The 22,517-nt window shown below is 43.7% G+C and overlaps 1 protein-coding gene across 1 annotated transcript; it reads right to left on the bottom strand.

Moving 5' to 3' along the window:
- Window positions 1–1,512: 1,512 nt before the first annotated feature.
- On the bottom strand, window positions 1,513–20,574 carry LOC142802955 (endothelin-converting enzyme homolog). Its single transcript, XM_075888039.1, has 3 exons — window positions 20,313–20,574; window positions 17,417–17,655; window positions 1,513–1,851 (listed from the first exon to the last, which is right to left on the bottom strand). The coding sequence occupies exons 1-3, from the start codon at window positions 20,479–20,481 to the stop codon at window positions 1,513–1,515; spliced, it is 747 nt and encodes a 248-aa protein (XP_075744154.1). The 5' UTR covers window positions 20,482–20,574.
- Window positions 20,575–22,517: the final 1,943 nt, after the last annotated feature.

The following is a 22,517-nucleotide window of genomic DNA, read 5'->3' as shown; positions in this document are numbered from 1 at the left end:
GCCATGAGGATAAAACTGTTGTATTTGCGACGCTAGAATAGAGTGTGGAGGTAGCACAAAAATGTGACGAATTTTCTTAATACCAAGGACCCTGAGGTAGGGCTATCCCTTGACAGAACTACCACAACATCGATCTCTCTTTAGAGGCCTCATGCTACAGAATATGTGCGTAAGCTACTTGAAAACTGCGAGCTTCTTTTAAAAATCCTAAGATATATTCATATCTTATAAAGGGATAATTACCTAGCCATACTAGGCGATGATGTAGCATTCGTTCTCGATATGACACGGGAGAATTGTTTCTTTTAGGGCTTTAAACTCCCGGTATTCAAGCAAGTCATGAAGGACTGAAAGTGACAGGCCGCACTTATGACTGCTGGGTGGCTCACCACAGGATACGAAGTTGGTGTGCTTGTGTTATTTGAAGTCTTCAGAATGTTACTTCAATGTGGCATGCCTGTTGTGGGTGTTCAGTGAACGAGGTATGGCTTAATCACCCGTAATTTGTTATTCATATCTAGATCTCGTGGTATCTGCTAAAAGGCCTTCAGTTTTTCCTTTAAGAATGCTTGGAGTGAATTACAATAATAATCATGGATGAATTCATTGCTCGTTAGCTAAGACATATCGAATCATCCGGCATCAACCCCCGTAACCCCTTTAATGAGACACGGCTAAGATACAAATGCTGATGCGCGGGAGGCACCCATTTCGCTTGCAACCTTGTCAAGTCTGTGCGAGAGTTGTGTTCAGCGCACAAGCAAGATTGCTGGGCTGTGCCGCAGACTTGACTGTGAATGACATAAAAAAAAATGTGCATGCGCTATGAAACACGCCAAGAACTATGGTAAGTGTGTGTACAGTAATTGTGCACAAGATATCATTTTTTGTGGGCGCTGTTACGTCGGCCAACCAAGCCGATGCATAAGTTATCAGCCTTGGAAGGCCACTTAGTTTCTAAAAGGCTCTGTTCCCAGCCACATGGCTGACAATTGTAAAAATTTCGCTTGTGAGCCAATTTTCGCTAAGTTTATGGTTAGGGGTTGTTAGTGCAAACAACCGGAACGCTAATAGTGAAGCCGCCGACACTAAACAGCATGGTGTTTTCTTGTGTTAGACGGTGCCCTAAATTTCGCCTCATGGCTGTGAAATGAGCTGTCCGGGATTCACTGATGTGACAAGCTTTTATGATTGCTGTATGAATTTAATACACATATGTGCACTTTCACCTATATTTAGTAGTTACCACATGAATATCTGCTTTTCATACATTGCAGCTGTCTTCAAACGAGCTTTAGTTGCCAGTTTAGCGCCCAGTATGTGTATTCCTGTCGTAACGCCTATAGCGCTGCTTCATGGGTCATCTAACACGCAGCATCAACCAACCCAATCGAACAACTTTTTAACAAAGTGTTTTGATTTATTACTTCAGATAGCTTTTTGGACTCAAAAGCACTGTGGACAAAAATGAGCAATGGGTGGTTAGAAATATCAATAGCCGCTAATTCTTTATTACCAAAAGGTGCACTTTTCCTGTGGGTTCATGGGTTTTCTCGCAGAGCAACCAAAAGCACTGGAAAACTCCCGCATGTTCATCAGTGGAATCATGCAACGCGACCATGGTGGCGCAGAGGGTGGTTTTGCTGAGTTGTCCTCAGAACACCATTTCAAGCAGTAGTTGACGAAGAACAACTGCTGCACAGACATGTCGAGCCCGGCGAGGTTTTGGTCTCTCTGTTCACTCACTAAGTACTGAAAGGCGTCGTACGCCATTTTGATTCCTACGAGGTCCGCCAGGTTGGCGCTGTCCAGCTCGTCCCTCAACGTTTCTTCCTGGCCGCGTAGGGAGAGCTGAAAAGAGGGGTCATTCATTTGAACGCGTGGTTTACTAAAATTCGCATCCTAAAACACCTGCGGGAATAAAATAGGTGTGTTTATCACCTATATTTTTTTCACTGCATTTGTGTTATGCGCTTCACATGTACAGAAACATTATGTGCGTACAGACACGACACACACTCACTGGTCGCGGGGTCAAATCCCGGCTGCGGCAGCTGCATATTCGATGGAGGCGAAAATGCTTAGAATCGTGTGCTTAGAATAGGGTGCAGGTTAAAGAACCCCAGATAGTAAAAATTTCGAGACTCCTCCACTACGGCATCTTTCATAATCATATGGTTGTTTGGGGACGTTATACCCCATTTATCAATCACGTACAATGGTCTGTCTTCATAGGCAATTGATGGTTAGACCCTACGACTGGTGGTTAAACAGTCACTGATGCACATTCTGCCTGTTGCTTATCGCGATAGATCCAAAGTCGATAATAGCACTGACACTAATTCATAACAGATCCGCCATATTTATCAGTACCAAAACGTCAACTAGTTCATCTGAAATGAATACGCCTATTTCTTTCACAAACGCCCGCTGTACCTGACAACAAGGACTTGACTTGTACAGCAGAGAACAATTTCAGCAAGCACTCGCTCTATTACTGAATTTGATTCATTTCCTTTGCTACCACGCTAATAGTTATAATGTTTGGAATATATCACAAAAATACAAATTTTAAGATGGCAAATAAAACCACATGTATTGAAAGACCAACGCCTAAAAGGCACAATTGAATGATTATACTGTAATTGCACTGCCAGTGCTGGCGTCTTTACGACACAGTTAAGTCACTGACCTCATTGAATAAACCAAGCCAAATTGATTTGATTATATAGTGCCACAGGTACAATCCAAGATAGCAGTGTTGATCTTCTAATTTTTAGCACCTTTTTTTTCAAATTGCATCTTTTTATTTTAAATATGGTGCAAGTGCCTTGCCTACAACTTCGCTTTCAATTTAGGAGCGAAATTCCCTGAGAAGTGGTACCTATGCACATGCAGAAGGATGCGCGCTTGAACGCAGATCGTTCTTTCTCTTGAGCGTGTTCTTTTTTTGTGTGTGTGGTGGTCAGCAAAAACTCCTTTGGCCTATCCGGCTCTTGTGACATGCAAATTACGTTTCGTAAACTAAATATACTCGCATGCTACATTCTGTTGCGTGTATTTTTGCTGGCAGACTCATGAAGCCTCACAGATAAAGGCGTTGACGCAGGGTGCCACTTTGCTAAATTCTTGGGTGCCTACAACGCCGTATCAGAGCGTTACATATTTGGCACTGCGTATTCTAATTTTATTTACATTATGCAGATTAGGGGTGACTTTGTATACCTTGTTGATTATAGTGCTGGTGCCTCATGACCCTCTTCGCCACGATCGCGAACAGCAAGTACCGCCCAGCTGGTAGTTCTCGCTGATCATGACATTTAGGGCCTTGTTCGAGAACTGCTAAGAAGCCTTCCACACGTTCACATGTAATAGTGAAAAGTTCCTGCGTCCTCAATCACAACGGACCGATACAAGCACCGCGAGCCAGCTTAACACTGCTGCTGTTGGCTATACCTATGTGCGTTGCTAACAATGTGGCATGGCTCCAACTCGTTAAAAATGGCATGCGACTTTTCAACATTTTTGCATCTGTGTGACATTTGCACATATTTTTGGAGTCCTTTCGGTATGCTTCAGTCAGTAAAAATTGTTATACCAACGCTACCTTCCCAGTGAAAGAGTGGTATGATCAAGTTTTTTTTTTTTTTTGAAATATACAGACTGTGTCGGTAAAGTAGAGTTATGTTCGAGACGGAAAGCGTATGAATGCTGATTAGGGCATTTAGCACATTACAACATCGAAGCTCCTACGACGGGTTCCTCAATGCCTGAGAACCTACCACATGCCCCGCCGCGGTGGTCTAGTGGCTAAGGTACTCGGCTGCTGACCCGCAGGTTGCGGGTTCGAATCCCGGCGGCGGCGGCTGCATTTTCGAAAGAGGTGGAAATGGTGTAGACTCGTGTGCTCTGATTTCGACGCACGTTAAAGAGTCCCAGGTGGTCAAAAATTCTGGAGCCCTCTGCTACGGCGTCTCTCACATTCATATGGTGGTTTTGGAACGTTTAACCTCACATATAATCATCTCCATCATCATCATCATCATCATCGGTACCTTCCACATCACCCTGAGTAACCACGAACTCTTAACAATAACGGCCACGATGGACGACTTTGGCATGGCAGTGACTAGGGGCGATGCCCGGCAACAGTTCCTCTTTCATTGTCTGGCTCAGTTCGAGCGAATCGTGGGTCTTCATGGCAGTGCTTCGTATGAGTTTTCTTGTGCGCATAAGCGTGTAATAAATTGGAGCGAAAATGTGTTATGTACTCGGTGCAATCGTGTCGTAAATCCTTTGTGGGTGCTTGCGCCACTGGTCTTTAAAAAGACGCAAGGAGGAAAGTTTTGTTACAAACACCGAAAACAGTCATTTGTAAAAGTCATTTGTTTTCAAGTAGCGCATTCAGTTTACGTCTGCTGTTCACGCGTCTCCACAGCAAATTGATGGTTGGCTTAAGGCATCTGGAGATGGCACTGTTTTGGGGTGTATGATTGCCAAGTAAGCGAGACACTCCAGCACACTTCGATACTACTGCACCGCCATCGTTTCTGCCTGCAAGCATGCGCGACTCCAAATTAAGAGGTGTGCTCTCAACGAACGAAAACGCGCGTGATCTGATGATGTCTTGTGGAAGTTGAGCGCTGCTTGAAAGACACAAAATTAAAATATATTGAATGACGTCAACATCAAACATACCATACATTAGCGAATTTACGATGAAGTTTCGACCGACACAAAGATACTACTCATGGCGTAAACATTGATACTTTGCAATCAGTGCTTTCTTCATTTCAGATCACTATTGCTTACCATGCTACGAAAGCTGCTGACTACATCAACCCAACGAGATACCATTTTCAATAGAAATGCCATAAGAATAATGGCGTTGTGGACCTACGGGAGTATTATATTTTATAATTGCACTCTGTACACCTCTGACTCCAACAGTTTACTTTTTCATAATACCAACTGATGAGACTTAACGTCTGAAACCACTGCATGTATATGAGAAACGCCATGGTAGATTGTTCCGCGAATGTTGACAACCCGGGGTTCTTTAGCGTGCACCAAATATACGCAAACGGGCCTCGAGAATGTGCGCCTCTGGGGCCAGTATCATAATCACTAGCCTTCCGTGGCCGAACCATTCACTTTAAAGGATATACAGCGCCTGGCAGATATGTGCAGAAAAGAAGGTGAAGCTCTAGAACGATAATTGAGTGCAACACAATATGTATTGATGATGTTCGTTAATCACGATGACCAGGCGGTCTCTATACAAGGTCAAGGAATGCCGACCGCAAGTGAGTAAAAGTACCTCAGAGTATGGGTAAATGAGCGACATGGACATATGGAGGTGCAGAACAAAACATCGTCAGAAAAGAGAAAGAGGAATATTGTGATAATGAACCAGAGAGTGCTATGGGGATAGAATACGTACGAAGTGCTTCGAGGTGAGTGGAAATGCGCAATGGTTCCGTGGCTTACATACAGAAATAAGTGGCGTGTATGAAGTCAGGGGGGTAATCAGAAATGAATTGAAATCAAAGGCCTGTGGGACTTGTCGCGTGGGGCGCTCACGCGAAGACGACAAGTGATTCTGCAAAGGAGACTATCGGATAAACCGGCTTTGAAGTAGGCGAGCTAAGAGTGAAATGATATTTGCGGAGAGGCTTAGAAACTGAAGCAGAGTAGATGGGCAAGGAAAGTGGTCAAATATTTGTATAGGAAGAGCGTGGACAAAGTAGAGAAAAGGAACAAGAGGGCTCACGAGTAAATATACGGCTGACAGTGAGGGCGATATGGCAACAAGCAGCAATAAGCCAAAAGCTAAATGGCGGAGAGAATTGATTGGTTGACAGCAATGAAAAAGAAGTTTGCTATCAGTAACTACCGAAAGGATAAAAAAACAAATTAAGGGGGAGAGGTTTTATGATAATTAAAGGGGAAGTGCTTTACTCTTCGATGCGAGGTCGTGTTGCTTTAGAACGCGTAGTCATAACGCGAGATTCCATAAAAGAGAAGTACAATGTATATGCTGTGGGGGAATAAAGCAAATTATGAAACATGTTGGGATTGAAAGTAGCATTAACTACCCAAGTATACGTTTCTGTACAAGCATACAGGAGGCTCTGGGCTTTAGGGAAAACTATGAAAAGCTGAAAACGTCCGCGATATATGCAAATAAAAGATGGTCGAAATATTTATGGCAGAAAAGTAGGGATAAAGAAAAGAAATTGTGTGAAAATGTGGTCATTCTGCCTGAGAAGGCGGATAAATGCACCGCGAATATAAATTTTCTTTGTTATAATGAATGGATTGATGCGAAACTTCATTTTTTGTACTGAGGTGCATGAATGAACGCGCCGCGGCCCACTTCAATATACATCGGGACAGTCAGGCCATGCCCGAACGCCACATTGTGGACCCTCTGGACAGTTCATAGTGAATATCCGACATCGGGGTTCTTCATAGCGGATAGCCACTTGTCTTGATTGGAATATTTCATGCCCCGCAACGAATGGCAACGCCAGAGCAAGTGGTCAGGGCTACCAATATCGTAGCAGCGCCCGCAAAAGCCATTAGGACAATGTCGGGATGCATATTATGAAAAAAAGCCGGGCTTGAATACGAACCCATCGGCAGTGACATAAGAGTTATTGCCAGCGCTCGATCTAACTTATCGTTTGGAAGGGGACAGTCACTTCTTTATAATAGGAGCAAATAATTAAATAAATATACGTTTTTCATAAATATATTTTGATTCGTATCATCAGACATTAGGCCAAGATAAAAAGAAAGTTTTCTGTTCTTTATTTTTCTTGTGAGCCAAATGGCACACACCCACCCTGTCATAAACGGGACAATCATTGCATCTATCCAACCATGACGAAAGCCTCATAGGGGCCAGCCATGTCCCATTGATGTCCCGGTCTCCACAGTCTTATTGCACTTCCTGCTACACAGCAGCGAAAAACCCACCCACGCCGCTCATCTGTCCGTCCATCTGCACGTCCATCCATCCATCAGTCCATCCGTGCGTTCGTGTATGCGTCCATACGTCTCTTCTTTATATTGTCGGTCATAGAGTGTCCTAAATATACACTAGATGGAATTATGGTGCTAATGCCTATGGGAGCTGCTGCACACAATGCTTCAGAGGGCATGTTTATGATGGCTAGTACACGTATTTGCTAATCTTCGTACTTCTGCCTTCGTGCTTGTTCATGTGGCTTGAAACTGTTTCCTAATGAAACAAAAATCGGCGATTGTTCAGCAGTTCCGCTTCACCACAATTTAAATGCGAAGCATTTCTTAGCGAACGTTGACGACTTTGAGCGTATCTATCGATCTAGCCGCTTACGACATTTAGCTCTCCAAGCCGTTTCAATTATGGTATTGATACCAAACATTGTATGGCATAACGTCACTGTATGACGAGTGTAAGTGACTAGTCATAACATTAAAATCATAATATGTATGTCTTGAAAGTCATGGTTTACACATCATGGCCTTGCAGCTCTCACGGTGGTTCCGTTCACATTACATGTTGCAAAACTGGTATTGTATGACGTGACTGCATGGAGAACGCAAGCGGCAGACCCTAACGTAGAAATCAAGACATGCATGTGATGTCGGTCATGAGTCATGACTACACGGCTCGCTCGGGGTGCGCTTTCGGTCGTTTCGCTGGCTTCACATATACCAAATTTGGTATTATGGGATGTGAATGAATTTCGAAGGTATGTAACTGGTGCAAACATTATAATTATCAGGGCGCGTCATCTAACAACATGACTACATGTCACACTGATGATGCGCATGCGGTTTTTTCACTAGCTTCCCATATACTAAGTGTGGTATTACGGGAAGTGAATGAATGATGAAGGTATGTGACTGGTGTGAACATGATAATCATGAGATGTGTGTCATGTAAGAACATTACTACATGCCTCACTCAAGGCACTAATATTCTTCGACGGGATCAGGCGCGCGTGCGCGCCGGCGTTTGTTTCGTCGCGTCATGACGCCGATGCCACACCAGGCATCAATCTGCCTGCCTTACACACAAAGGCGTGCGTCGCGCTGCGTTGCTTAGACGCATGCGCGTGTTAGAGCGGCGGGCGTCCCTCCGTCACGAAGACAGGCAGACGCAGTGCTGTCTGGGTAACGTCATCGGCGCGCAATGAACTAGGTCGCATTTCGCGCCGGTTGCCGCCTGGCCGCGCCGACGAATGCTGGTCGCGCCTGTCGCGCTTGGCGTCAGACTATAGAGTGCTCGCGTTGCAAGCGCACCGTCAAGTCGGAGTGTATTAGGCCAATATTGATGCGCTTGTGGCCGTTTCGCAAGCTCCGCATATAACAACTTGAGTATCAGGTCACGCCAATAGATGACGAAGGTAAATGACACGTTCAAACATGATAATCATGACAAGGAAGTCATGTACATTCTAATTTACCTCCGCCTCGTAACTTTGCGTTCATGTTAAAGTGAGATATCAACCTTCCACATTCGCGCTTTGCATATCCTAGATTCCCACTGTACGTGGGATATGCAAATTTTTTCTTAGGCTTACCACTTCAATCCGTGTCACAAAGCTCGAAAGAGTTAATTATTTCATTTAAAACTAAACCAAAACACAGCAATAAACGAAGCCACAAGTGCGATTCGCCGCGCGTAAGTACGCAGACTAGGCAAATCCGTGTACTGCCCATCATTCCCAAAGTCACTGAACAATCGCTACAGCAGAGTTCCCTCTAGTAAATTTTAGGAAATTCTATGCTGTCGGTGACTTCAGCGCAGACGTTATCGACCTTACGACTTACCTCAGCCCACTCGTCACCATTGATCCAGAGGAAATGCCTAGTTTTTTTTTTTAAGGTTGAAGCTTCTTAGGCTTTAGCCACGTCCACCGTTATACCTTGATGTCAATGACGATAAAAAACAAGTGCGTTCCAGACCACACAAATTTTTTAAGCCATCGCGGCAGAAGGCATGCAAAGTACCCAATATACGCCATGACGATGGTGACTACGCCGATGACGATGAAAATGATGGCTAATATGATCCCGTACAAGCCCTAGCTTGTTCAGTATATGACGTCTCGATATTCTCTGTGGTAAATTTTGCATGACTGGCAACGACCAACAACAATGAGGTGAACATTGCACGGACCTAGTCGTCACCAATCATCAGATACCGCAAAGCAGTATTAATAAAGGCGAAACAAAAAAAATCTCGAGTCAGCACAGCGTACCTTTCAGGACCAATAAACAAAGTGTATCACTGTAAACCGTTTGTCACTCATTTAAATGCGTGACTGGTTAATTACATAGATGATTTACAATAACACCGAACGACTCACTGCTTCGCCCACTCATCATCACACACTATGTGAACATGCAATAAATTTTTAATCACCAGTTAGATGGAAATTATGACTGTGGTACTCCTCAAAACCGGTGTAAGCAAGACATTCTTTCACACTCCGAGGAAAGCCAAGCCACCCGCAGCCCTAAGGGCAGTAAAACTCCCTTTATAAGCACAGTGTGTTCCCTTCACGTGCACCGGGTTCTGTTAGAGTGTATAGATACGTTCCAATGAGCCAAGCGTACTTGGGAAGAGATCAGACACAACTTAGCGGATGTCCTAATTTTGTTTTCAAAGGTTTTGACTTCGAGGCCGGTCTTCGTCAGTGTTGTTTGCAAACCGACACGTAGACCAGTCGGCCACCGCTCGAAACCGTTCCAAATAAAATTAAGACAGCTTCTATGTTGCGTGCCATTTATATATATATATATATACATATATATATATATATAAATATATATATATATATATTTATATATATATATATATATATATATATATATATATATATATATATATATATATATATATATATATATATATATATATATATATATATATATATATATATATATATATATATATGATGGTTTGGGTGGGTAGGTGGTTGGTCTTGTGCGTGCGTGTGTGTACTTTGAGAGACCGAATTTAGAAAAAGAAAACGTTCGTTATGTGTACTCACAAGAGACTTGTGAGATTTCCGCAAACACAGCGCCCTTTTCGTGTATTCTTTTATGACATCATCATTCGCATCTGGCACATAACCGTCGAGGGAATGTATGCCCCGTGCATCCAATGCACGCATCACTGAGTGCCCAAAAATCTGGAAAAAGTATATATCAACTATAAGATACACGAAAACAACTTGCATTGTACTTTGAACATATATATATATATATATATATATATATATATATATATATATTTATATATATATATATATGTGTGTGTGTGTGTGTGTGTGTGTGTGTGTGTGTGTGTGTGTAAGGGAACGAATTGAACACCTAACGGCTCGTTTTTCCGTGTTTTGACACCATATTAATGAAATTCAACAGACAATAATGCCAAGAAAGTGTAGGGGAGACTATTATACCATATTGTAAGGTAAATGTGAAGAACGAAATGTGGGTGAAAAGATAACTTGCCATGGAAAGGAACCAAACCTTCGACCTTCGAATAACGCGTTCGATGCTCTACCGCTGAGCTACGATGGCGGCTATCCCCCCAGCCACTTTATTGAGTATATATGTGAATATAAACGTGGGAGTGTCATTCAGCGGCCATCTGTAGGCATATATATATATATATATATATATATATATATATATATATATATATATATTTATATATATATTTATATATATATTTATATGGGAAAGAAGTGTATACCTAAGGGCTCGTTTCTCCGTGTTTTAACACAATAATAATGAGATCTAACAGACAGTAATGACCAGGAATGTACAGGGGAAGTTATTAAAACCAATGGAATGTAAATAAGAGGAAAGAAAAGTGGATGAAAAAATAACCAGCCATGGGCTATATATATAGCAAGGATAGTGGAACCATTTGTGCATTGTGCAGCAGAGGCCAGAGTGAGCGGGCTGTGCTCGGGACTGCGCGCCATCTACACGCTATTATTACTCGACTGTTAACAAGGTGTTGGATTATTTTCTTCATGGTTGTTGCGGTCAGGCTACTGGCCGGTGCTAATGGCCGAGCCCAATCACCCTGAAACCGCGTTTGTCACCCCAGACGACTTATGTGAATTCACCGTCATGCCTTTCGGCTTCCGGGCTGTGCAGCGCGTCAGCTACGTTCGAAAGAATGATGGACAATGTACTGCGTGTTCCTAAATGAAACATATGCCTTTGTTTCCTCGATGACATTGTGGTAGTTGTCCCTGATTTTGTAATACACTTGGCCGATTTTAGCACGTGCTTATTTGGTTAACTGACGCCCGGTTACAATTAAATATGAAGAAATCACGATTCTCTGTACGTCAGCTCACCGTTCCAGGACACGTTGGGTTCAAAGACAGCATTCTTCTGTATCTTGATAAACTACGTGCCGTTGCAGAAATTCCTAAACACATCAACATTAAAGAACTTCACGGTTTTATCGGCATAAATTCCTATTTCAGGCGCTTCGTTCGAAACTTGCCGTTAATTATATCACCTTTGCCGCAAGGTCTTCGAGGCACTCAAGATATGTTATCGTGCTCACCAGCCTGTGACAAAGCTTTCACATCAATGCGACGTCTCTCTACGACGCCACACAATCTTCACCACTTCAACCACAAGGCTTCCACTGAAGTCCACACGAACGCAAATGGCCTAGGCCTGAGTGCAGTGCTCGCAAAGCGTCAACCGGGCCACTCTGAATACGTTGTGGCATGCTCGAGTCGCACACTCACTAAGGCGGAGAGTAACTACAGCTGACAGAAAAAAAGTGCTTGGGCGTTGTTTTGGCGTTTCGCGAAATTCGCCCATATTTGTATGACCTTTCTCTTGACGTCGTCACCGACCATCACGCGCTGTGTTGATTTTGATGTTGGAATTCCCATCTGGCTGCCTTGACCGTTTGGCCTTGAAAATCCAGGAGTACGAAATAGTTCATCCATCAGGGCGCAAACATTCCAACGCTGACGCGCCTTACCGCTCACCTCAGGCCCTGAAACCGAGCAATGACACTGCGTGTGAGCGCACAATTTATTCTCTTGAGTTTGACAGTATTTCTGCGGAACAATGCAACAACCTTTGGACGGATATCTCTTCTCGACTTTCTCTCGGATACTTCTCAAGTCCAACCATTCCGAACACTCCAGCGCCAAGTAACCCATTTTGAAATTCGTGACAAGCTTCTCTACCATCGCAACTATGCTCCATAGGGGTACAAATGGTTGCTTGTTGTACCAGGAGCTTTGATGTCAGATATCTGCTCATCCTTCTATACTTACCCACATTGTGGAGGCGCAGCGGTCTTCAAGGTGTATGAAAGAGTTTGGCGCCTATACTGCTGGCGTGATATGTATACAATTCCGCTCATTCTTTCCGTGAATGCCAATGCCGCAAGTCTCCTCCGCATATCTCAGCCGGAAACCTACAATTGTTGCCATACCCATCCCGACTTCTCCAATCGTTTCGGCATTGATACTTATTGGTCCCTCGTCTTGGCACCTGCCACACAAGGGTGGATAATACTGGCTGTTGACCATTTAGGTCACTATGCCAAGACTGCTGCTCTCCACACCACTACAGCGCAAGAGGTCATCTCTTTCATACTACACTGTTTTGTACTGCATCCCGGAGGCTTGTGTCTAGTATGCCTCGATGCGACCGTTCGCCTTCGCGGCATGGAATGAGACTCTCTAACGCAGCGCCTTCACAACACAATTATTCGATTTTCTTGTGCAGAACATCAAATTAACGTTTTGTTAACTCTCTGTAGACGCAAGAATGTTGTCCTTTGACGACATTTGCAGTGAAACATGCATATACGGGATCATTTTTTTTTTCAGTATTACTGCGTCGTCCTGGTGGATGTGGTGATCGAACCGCTCACAGTGTCATGATACTGCGCTTCATTGGCTGTTCAATTGATGGAGACCATTTTTTCTACTAGAGTCATTTCATGGAACTTCTTTGTTTCCCCAATATAGCAAGCGAAGCAGTGGGCGCAATGAATTTGATATACGACGCCTTGAGATTTCTCCGCAGGCACGTAATATTTAGAGCGAGGAATGAAGCTGCCAAGATTGTTGAATGGCTTGAATGTGATGTTGACCGCGTTTTTACTCTTGGGGAAGGCTGTGTGAATAAAAGCTTTTGTGTAGCCGTTGGCACCGAGGTCACTGATTATTCTGTCCTTTTCCTCCTTACGTCATTTAGGTGACGAGCAATTTCCTTCGGCCCTCCAAAAAGGCTTCACATCACAGAAAGCTTGTGGCATGTGAGCTGTTTAAGCTGAATTGAAGGTAGCATGCTTTGTGGGTGGATTCTATGAACACCAAAAAGGACAGGCTCTGGTGATGCCTTCTCTATAGTGCCTCTAGAAAAAGGATAGCTAAATTGTTCTCTTTCCTCTGTGAACTGTATGCCATCCTTAGCAGAATTCAGGCATGCGATCAAATTGTTGACCTCGCCAGACTTCACCACTCTGAAGCAATCGCCCAAGAACCACACAGACATCTTGGGTTTGGGGACAAATATAGAAAGCACCCGCTTCTCAATGTCCTCCATTACAAGTGCTGCTCTATGGCTGATATCACCACCACAGCGGTGGTTCCACTGAAACGCTTGAAAAAGGCGTTTTTGAAAGAAAAATAGGTGCTGGAGAGGCAGAATTCCAACAGCCGGCCAATCTCATCAACCAAAAGCGGTGTTCTATCAAGGTAGAGTCACCATCGAGCGCCCGGTGCGTCACAGAAAGTGCGAGGTAAATGGGCATCCTGGTGAATTTGAAAATCACATCGAAGGACTCCACGCAGTCATTTTCAAGCAGACTCAGGTTGGATGTGATTTCTACGAAATGTCCCGAGTACCGAAAGACAGAAACCTACACACAGCACTCGGGGCATTTTGTGGAAATGAAGTCCAACGTGAACCTGGATGAAAACGACTACATGGTGTTCTTCGGTGTGAATTTCATTATCACCAGGGTTCCCGTTCACCTCGCACATTTTGGGATGCATCGGGCGCTCGATGGTGAATCCACCTTAATCGACCAGCCACAGTGGCAGCGCTTGTAATGGAGGACATTGAGAAGTGGGCGCTTTCAGTGTTTAAGCCCAAACCCAAGGTGTTCGTGCCCACTGCGGATGATCGCTTTTGTGTGGTGAAACTTGGTGAGGTCGACAACTTGCTCTCATGCCTGAACTCTGTTGAGCATGACACACAGTGAAAAGAGAGAACCATTCGGCTATCTCCTTTCTATGTAAACTAATGAGAAGGCACGAACAGAGTATTCCTTTTCGGTGTTCAGGAAACCCACGCACGCAGGATGCTACGTTCGAATCAGCCCAAAGCACCCCACATGCCACAAGCTGTCTGCTATGTGAAGCCTTTTTCGAAGGACCGAAGGAAGTTGCTCGTCACCCCAACGATGAAAGGGTAAAAAGGACAGAATAATCAGTGACCTCGGCGCCAATGGCTACACGAAAGCGTTTGTTCGCAGATCTCCACGCAAGACTAAAAACGTGGCACATTTGTCGCCGCAACAACAATGCGCGTCAATGCAATACGTCAGAGGCGCGAGTGAAACAATAGCCCATATACTGAAAAGGGCAGGGGTCAACATCGCATACAGGTCATCAACCATTATTTGCAGCTTCCTTCCTCGCCCCAAAGATCACGCGCCTACGGAGAAATCTCAAGACATCGTATACTGGATTTCCTGCACCCACTGCCCCACTTCCTCTATATTGTAGAAACAAAGAACTTCCATGAAAGGACGCGACAGCACAAAAAGGAACTCCGTAAACTCAACAGCAAACGGACCCCCACATCTACATGGACGACGCAGTGATTCTACAAAAAGAAAGGACTCCTCCTCGAATCCTGGCACGTTCAGCTGAAAGCGCGAAACATAAGCCGATCCGCTGGGATATTGCGATCCTTCTACTGTCAGGGCTTCCGACGGCTCGCGGCGAGCCTCTAACGCTAGTCAAGCAACCGTATATAAGCACCGCACCTCTCTGGCTTTCTCACCCCTGAAGAAGAAGCGGGTCTCGCTTCGAAACTTCGGATTTCTGAATACAATTTTTGGTTGGAGTATTCCCATTGTCTCATTCTTATTCCAACGAGACAAACTTCTGCCAAATGTTCACCTGAGTTTATTTCTGCTTTCCTATGATGTATTCTACGTTTTTATCGGTGCAAGTATTAGGCCACGTGGCTATTTTTTACCGTATCTATTGTGCTTTTGTCAAGCACATGTCTCTGTTTTGCGCTAATAAAATGAACACTACAATTCTTGTTTATATGTTTGTTTATGATTAACAATCAATTATTGTTACTGTGATATCCTTAAACCCCGTTTGTTCCCTAATCCACTCTGCTCTCTTCTTGTCTCTTAAGGTTGCACCTACCATTTTTCTTTCCATTGCTCACTGCGTCGTCCTCAATTTAAGCTGAACCCCCTTTATAAGTCTCCAGGTTTCTTCTCCGTAGCTAAGTACCGGCAAGATACAGCTGTTATATTCCTTCCACTTGAGGGATAGTGGAAATCTACCTGTCATAATTTTAGAGTGCTTGCCAAATGTGCTCCACCCCAATCTTATTCTTCTAGTTACTTCAATCTCGTGGTTCATCTCCGCGAATATTGCCTGCCCTAAGTAGGCATAGTCTTTTACAACTTGAAGTCGACTATTAGCTATCTCAAAGCGCTGCTCTTTTCCGAGGTTGTTGTACATTACTTTTGTTTTCTGCAGATTCATTTCAAGACCCACATTTCTGCTCTCCTTGTCTAACTCCATAATCATGAGTTGCAATTCGTCCCCTGAGTTACTCAGCAATGCAATATCATCGGCGAAGCGCAGGTTGCATAGGTACTCTCCAAGAAGAAGAAATGAACATGAGCCGGGCATTCAGCGCAAATACAAGATAACCGCTGGTCATTCATCATCATCATCATCATCATCATCATCAGCCTGACTACGTCCACTGCAGGACAAAGGCCTCTCCCATGTTCCGCCAGTTAATCCGGTCCTGTGCTTGCTGCTGCCAATTTATACCCGCAAACTTCTTAATCTCATCTGCCCACCTAACCTTCTGTCTCCCCCTAACCCGCTTCCATTCTCTGGGAATTCAGTCAATTACCCTTAATGACCAGCGGTTATCCTGTCTACGCACTACATGCCCTGCCCATGTCCATTTCTTCTTCTTGATTTCAGCTATGATATCCTTAACCCCCGTTTGTTCCCTAATCCACTCTGCTCTCTTCTTGTCTCTTAAGGTTACACCTACCATTTTTCTTTCCATTGCTCGCTGCGTCGTCCTCAATTTAAGCTGAACCCTTTTTGTAAGTCTCCAGGTTTCTGTTCCGTAGCTAAGTACCGGCAAGATACAGCTGTTATATACCTTCCTCTTGAGGGATAGTGGCAATCTACTTGTCATAATTTGAGAGTGCTTGCCGAATGTGCTTCACCCCATTCTGGTCATTAAGGGTAACTAAATGGATTCCCAGAGACGACAAGCGGGTTAGGGGGGGACAAAAATTTAGATGGGCAGATGAGATTAAGAAGTTTGCGGGTATAAAGTGGCAGCAGCAAGCACAGGACAAGGTTAATTGGCAGAACATTGGAGAGGCCTTTGTCCTGCAGTGGACGCAGTCAGGCTGATGATGATGATGATGATTATGATGATGATGATTGTTACTGTATGCGTTACATTACTTTCTTTATCTCCTTTTTATTGCTATTAATTGTAATTCGATAAGTGCTTATCATGGCCATGGTGGCTCAGTTCATTTGCAGCAAAAGCCCTTTGTGAGGCTCCTAAGCCCTTCGCCTTCACTCAATTTTTTGTTAATGTTCAGAAAGAAAAAAAATAATGAATATATAAAAATATGCAGTACCGCCCTGAAACATAAATGAATATTTTTGTACACTAGTGTGGCGTATTCACTCGATAGTCACGCGACTAAGACTGTTATATGTTAGGGAAGACTTCCAGCAAGAAAAAAGGAAAGAGAAATGAAACAATTGAGTACATCGTTGCACTTTTAGACAACTTGAAAATAGGGTACGTAATAACAAGTAAGAGTCAACTTTAGCTGGCGAAAATCTGGTACATAACGCGTGTTAGGTTCGAGGAAACATGGCAACACCGAAGAACTGGTTTTCAGAAATAAAATAATTCAGTGCGTCATTGTACTTTAAGACAACTATAATATAGGGTACATAATAACAAGTGAGATTCAACTTGAGGTAGCGAAAACTAGGATAATAACACGTGTTACGTTTGAGTAAATATGGTAACCCCGAAAAACTGGTTTTCGTACATTAATTTGGTGGAAAAACACATCAATGAAATAATGTATACGTACCGTTCCCAGGCCACCGTAGTTAAGGGCGTCAACTCCATGCGTATACGTGAATGGGGGAAGCAGGGATGCTGTCGGTACAATGATATTGTTGCTGGAACCAGTATAATAAGGGACGTAAGCAGTCTCGTCGTAGAGCGGGGTTGTTGTGTCGGTCCACATATACTGAGTAGAGAGACTCAGAGCCTTTATCCACGTCGGGAACAGCGCTTCGAGTTCAAGCGGCGCATCCGGGTAGGTTTCTGAGCGAGAGGACCAACGAACTTATAAGCGGTGACACACTCTTGAGTTTACTCTCTTGCACTCACTCAGAGTCTGATCAAGCTGTGAATATGGGTAAGTCCAGCTGAGTCATAGAATTTTCTAAAATAACTAAAGGGGACTCGAGTGGTGCGATCGTTCAGTGACCATGGGTATGTGGGGAAGTACACAGATTTGCCTAGTATTCATATTTGCGGGTGGTGGATGGCACTTGTGGCTTTATTTATTGCTGTATTTCGGTTTGTTTTGAAGGAAAGAAGAAACCCTTTTGAACTTAACGACCTGATTTCAAAAGGTTGGCCGAAGAATTAGGGGTGAAACGCGAGGGCTGAAAAATTGCTGGTCAAGTTTCATGAAAGAACAGCTCTTAGCCACAAGAACACACATGGAGCCAGGAGTACGATAACTCAACAAATCCGGGTACTACCCATGCTTCCAATGCTCTCTGAGGTACCGTGCGTTGGAGCTTCCGTAGACACTAGCGCCACAGTTCTTTCTAGTGTATAGTTAGGAAACCCTGTGAGTTGAGTGAGAAGTTGGTAAGTTTAAGTCCCAGTAAGTCCAGGTGAGTAATAATTTAATCAGTATGAGTCTGAGTGAGTCCAGGTCACGAAATTATAATTAGTCCGAGTCTGAATTTGTTCAAAGTATACTATGCCTCTAGAGTTGGTCTGAGTGAGTTGCACTTTTATATGCTGACCTATGCGACAAAAGTCATACCTATAATGTACAAGAAAACCACGCTGGTTCTCAAATGTAAACATTTTTTAAAAACTAGAGCAGTTATAGTTGTTCATTCGTAGCGATATAACTTATACACAAGTGATATGACTGCTAAAGTAGTGACTACTTCGGAGAACGGTTAAAATTTGCAACCTCACAAGGAGGGTTGAATACAAATGCTTTAAAGTCATATCAATCTCATGATTTCACCAAGCAGAAGCTGTTTGTATTCCCCCGAAATGAGAAGAGTGCATAAGCTTTCAAAACAACTGCTCCCGCACTTCACAGTAGTGCTATTGACGCAGCATTACCTTTTTTCCGCATATTTTTGATGCGATCTTGTGTTAGGTGTAACCCGGTGGTGTCGCGTGGAATGTGTGTACATGCTATTTGACTAGCGGCCTGCTGCGGGTCGAAAGATGCTGCAGAGCCCGCCCAAATAAATATTATCTTATTTGTTGTAAATAGTCGCCTTTCTTTAGGACCTCTATTAGATGTAGGAAACAAAATATCCCCGTTTTTCGGTGTTACCTCAGAGATGTCATCGAAAGAGGCCTTGAAGTTACGAAAACACTTGTTATGTAAATCTACATTCGTAAGTAGGCCCGTTTATTTCTATATCAGCTGCTGTTTCATTCGCTATATTTTATTTGCATTTGGGTAAAAAGACTCACCAACTGTGCCAGAGAACTATTATGAAGTTCTATGCGACAATTGCGAAATAAACTAGGTGCTGCCAAGGGCGACTAATTGTAAACGACAACAGATTTAAACGGGATGTTACACAAGGGAAGTGCCCCTGTGATCACTTGCGCAGTCATTTAATCACACTGCGAACAGGTGTTTCACTACATTGAATGGTTGGCATTGTAAGAATTGCCGGTGCATTTTACTATGGCGACATGATTAGTAACCGGCCAGATCAATGCATTTTTTACCAGATGCCTGCGATGTGCCTCACATTCCCAATTGGTCAAGGGGTCTCTCAAAGTTCAGGGTTGTCTTCGGAGCACCACTCACAGCCTACACAACTTCCGGTAGCGTCCACGTGATGCCATCCCAACATTGGCGCGGCGTCTACGACTAATGCTGCCGCTGGTAGTGCTATACATGTTACCTCGATCTTCGAGGCATATAGATGTGTAGAAGTCAACGCAATGAACACTCGCAGCCGAAACACTTTCCGCGGAGTGCAGGACAAGCGGGGGTACCTGCTTTTTGGTTCGCGTCACAGGATTCTTTGTGTAGAAGGTATTGGCAAGTATTATATAACTCTGGATAGTAAAAGAACTAAGGTGGTATAGTGTGCGCTGAACATGAGTCTGAACTAAACCCGTATTTTTCTTAGATCTTTGTGCTTCTCCAAACCGCAAGTTCGGTAAGTGTTAAACAATCTTCGCGATAAGGGAGCCGTGAAGCAGCCTTTTTTTCAAAGTTAAAACAGAGTGAACAAATTGCTGTGAACTATACTGCATAGTGTAAATACTGTAGGTGAAGTACATCCTTTTCTTCCACCATTGATTGAAGTTCAAACAAACCTGCTGTGCAAAAGTTGCGGGAACAGAACTGAAGTTATACATGCCTCAGAATCGAAAGTTAGGGTAGTTGGACTGACAATTGCACTTGAACTGACAATTACACATGACTACCATTGCCTGTGCAGATTGCAGACTTTGAGAAATTTAAGGTGGTAAGTGAATAGTTCTTGTCAAACCGCACAGGGAATTCACAGCTGGCATTACAATAAAAACCTGCATGATTTTAACCCTGTTTGTTGAAAATGGACGATGAAGGTAAGACAGAGCAATGATACAGTGCAAGCTTCCTATCCCGTTCGATACACCGCAGGGCATCTCCATGCATATGCCTTTATTTATGTAGTGCATTAGAGACATGCATACTTAAAAATACTTACTATAAAACGCCTCGATGAACTCAGGATCTAAGTGCTTGCCGGGACTTCCCACGTAGGACACCATGTCTCTGACTTTCTTTATTGCAGCTTGTCTAAAGTCGGTGCTGAGCCAGCTTGAGTGCTGCAGGGCCCTCACGTAGGCATTGCGGATTTCGGTCACCATGTTCATCGCTCTTCTTACCCTGTACGGTTCAATCTCTGTTCAGAAAAGCACCATGAAAACAAGTCGCATAAGACGAACTGTCCAGAATATTTTGTGGGACAGTACTACAAGACGCATAGATGCAGAGATGGCATTGTGTTTAGCGTATCAGCTTCGCGTGAAAGAGGTCCGTGAATAATATGCCGATGCGGCGCAATTTCCAACCAGATTTTGAAAAAAACATTATCCGCTTGGGGATGAAATTGCATTAGGAGTCCTGGGGTGCGGCCTCACTAGTGACCACCACCGGTAACGCACTGCCTCACCAGGGAAGAATTGGCCACACTGGTGCAATGTCTGGCCACCCCCTCTGACATACATACGTCAATTAATCCACAGCCCTCAGTCCCCATCAGCTGCGAAGCAGCTAATTACGTCAGGGGTCATGTCTGCAACGTGGCCGAGGGTGCGAAGAATCTCTGGGTCCGGGCAGGCCGCCATTGGAACCTGAAATTGGCAACCTGTAATGCTAGAACCTTATCCAGTGATGCAAGTCTAGTTGCACTGCTCGATGAGCTAGAGGGTGTTAAATGAGATGTGATAGGACTCAGTGATGTTAAAAGGATAGATGAGGCTTATCAAGTGCTAAGGAATGCGCATGTCGTTTGCTATCGTGGCTTGGCCGACAAAAGAGAACTTAGCACGGGGCCCCATATCCACATGAATATAGCTGGAAACATAGAGGAATACTATAGCAATAGTGAAATGGTGGTAAGTATTGTATTTAAACTCATTAAGAGATAAAACTTGAAGGTGGTACAGGCTGACGCACCTACGTCCAGCCATGGTGAACACTTTAGTTGAAAGCTTTTATGTAGACGTAGAATCGGTCATGAGTAGAGTAAAAACACAGTAAACTATACTGATGGATGGCTTCAGTACCAAGCTAGGGAAGAAGCAAGCTAGCGACCAGGCAGTGGAATGTTATGGCATCGGTACTAGAAATGCCACAGGAAAACTATTAGTAGAATTCGAAGTACGCAAGATCTTACGGATCTTGAATACCTTCTACCAAAAACGAGGGAACCGTAAGTGGACATGGAGGAGCCGTAATGGTGAAAGTAAGAGTGAAATACACCCTATAGTCAGTGCGCACTCTGGCATAGTGCAGGGTGTAGAAGACTTGGCAAGGTATGCTGCAGTGACCATAGAATGGTAAAGTCTTGATTCAGCCTAGACTTGAAGAAGGGTCAATATATACCAATATACAAGAAGCCAATGAATGAGCTAGCACTTAAAGGGAAATAACAGGAATTCAGGCTATCGCTTCAAAACAGATACTCTGCTTTTATTGGGGAAACCAGCCTTAACGTTGACGCAATGAACCTGACGAGTATCATTACGGAGTGCGCAGTAGAAGTTGGAGGTACGGTAGTTGAACAGGACACTGACAAGCTTACTCAAGACACGAAGAGCCTTATGAATAAATGTCATCGCATGAAAGCCTCAAACACAACCAAAAGAATAGAACTGGTAGCTTTCGAAGTTGATCAATAAGCACAACGTATTCGTTGTAAGAATTTATAACATGAAGAAAATTTAACACGATTCAAAGAATGGAGGAAGCATCACAGCGATAAAGAGTAAACTTGGAATGGGTAAAAACCAGGTGTATTTCACTAAGGGACAAGGAAGGCAAAGTAACAACCGATACAGATAGGATAGTTATAATAGCGGAGGAGTTTTACAGAGATCTGCGCAGTAACCGGGACAACCATGACCTTATTGTAAGAACTAGCAGTACCCCAGATGACACCCCAAAAGTATAGACCGAAGAAGTCAGAAAAGCCTTGCAAAGAATGAAAAGAGGCAAAGCTGCTGGTATTGGAGAGGTTGATCACACTCATACTATCAATCAGGTAATAGAAAAATGCTCAGAATACAACCAACCACTACACATAGCCTTCATAGATTAACACTGTAATTGATTCTATGGAAATATCAGCAGTCATGCTGACACTGATAAAACAGGGCGTCCACAAATTATGTTTGAACATCAACTG

Source organism: Rhipicephalus microplus, chromosome 3 (assembly GCF_043290135.1).
Source record: "Rhipicephalus microplus isolate Deutch F79 chromosome 3, USDA_Rmic, whole genome shotgun sequence".
Taxonomy (NCBI): domain Eukaryota; kingdom Metazoa; phylum Arthropoda; class Arachnida; order Ixodida; family Ixodidae; genus Rhipicephalus; species Rhipicephalus microplus.
This window is presented reverse-complemented; position numbering and strand designations above follow the sequence as displayed.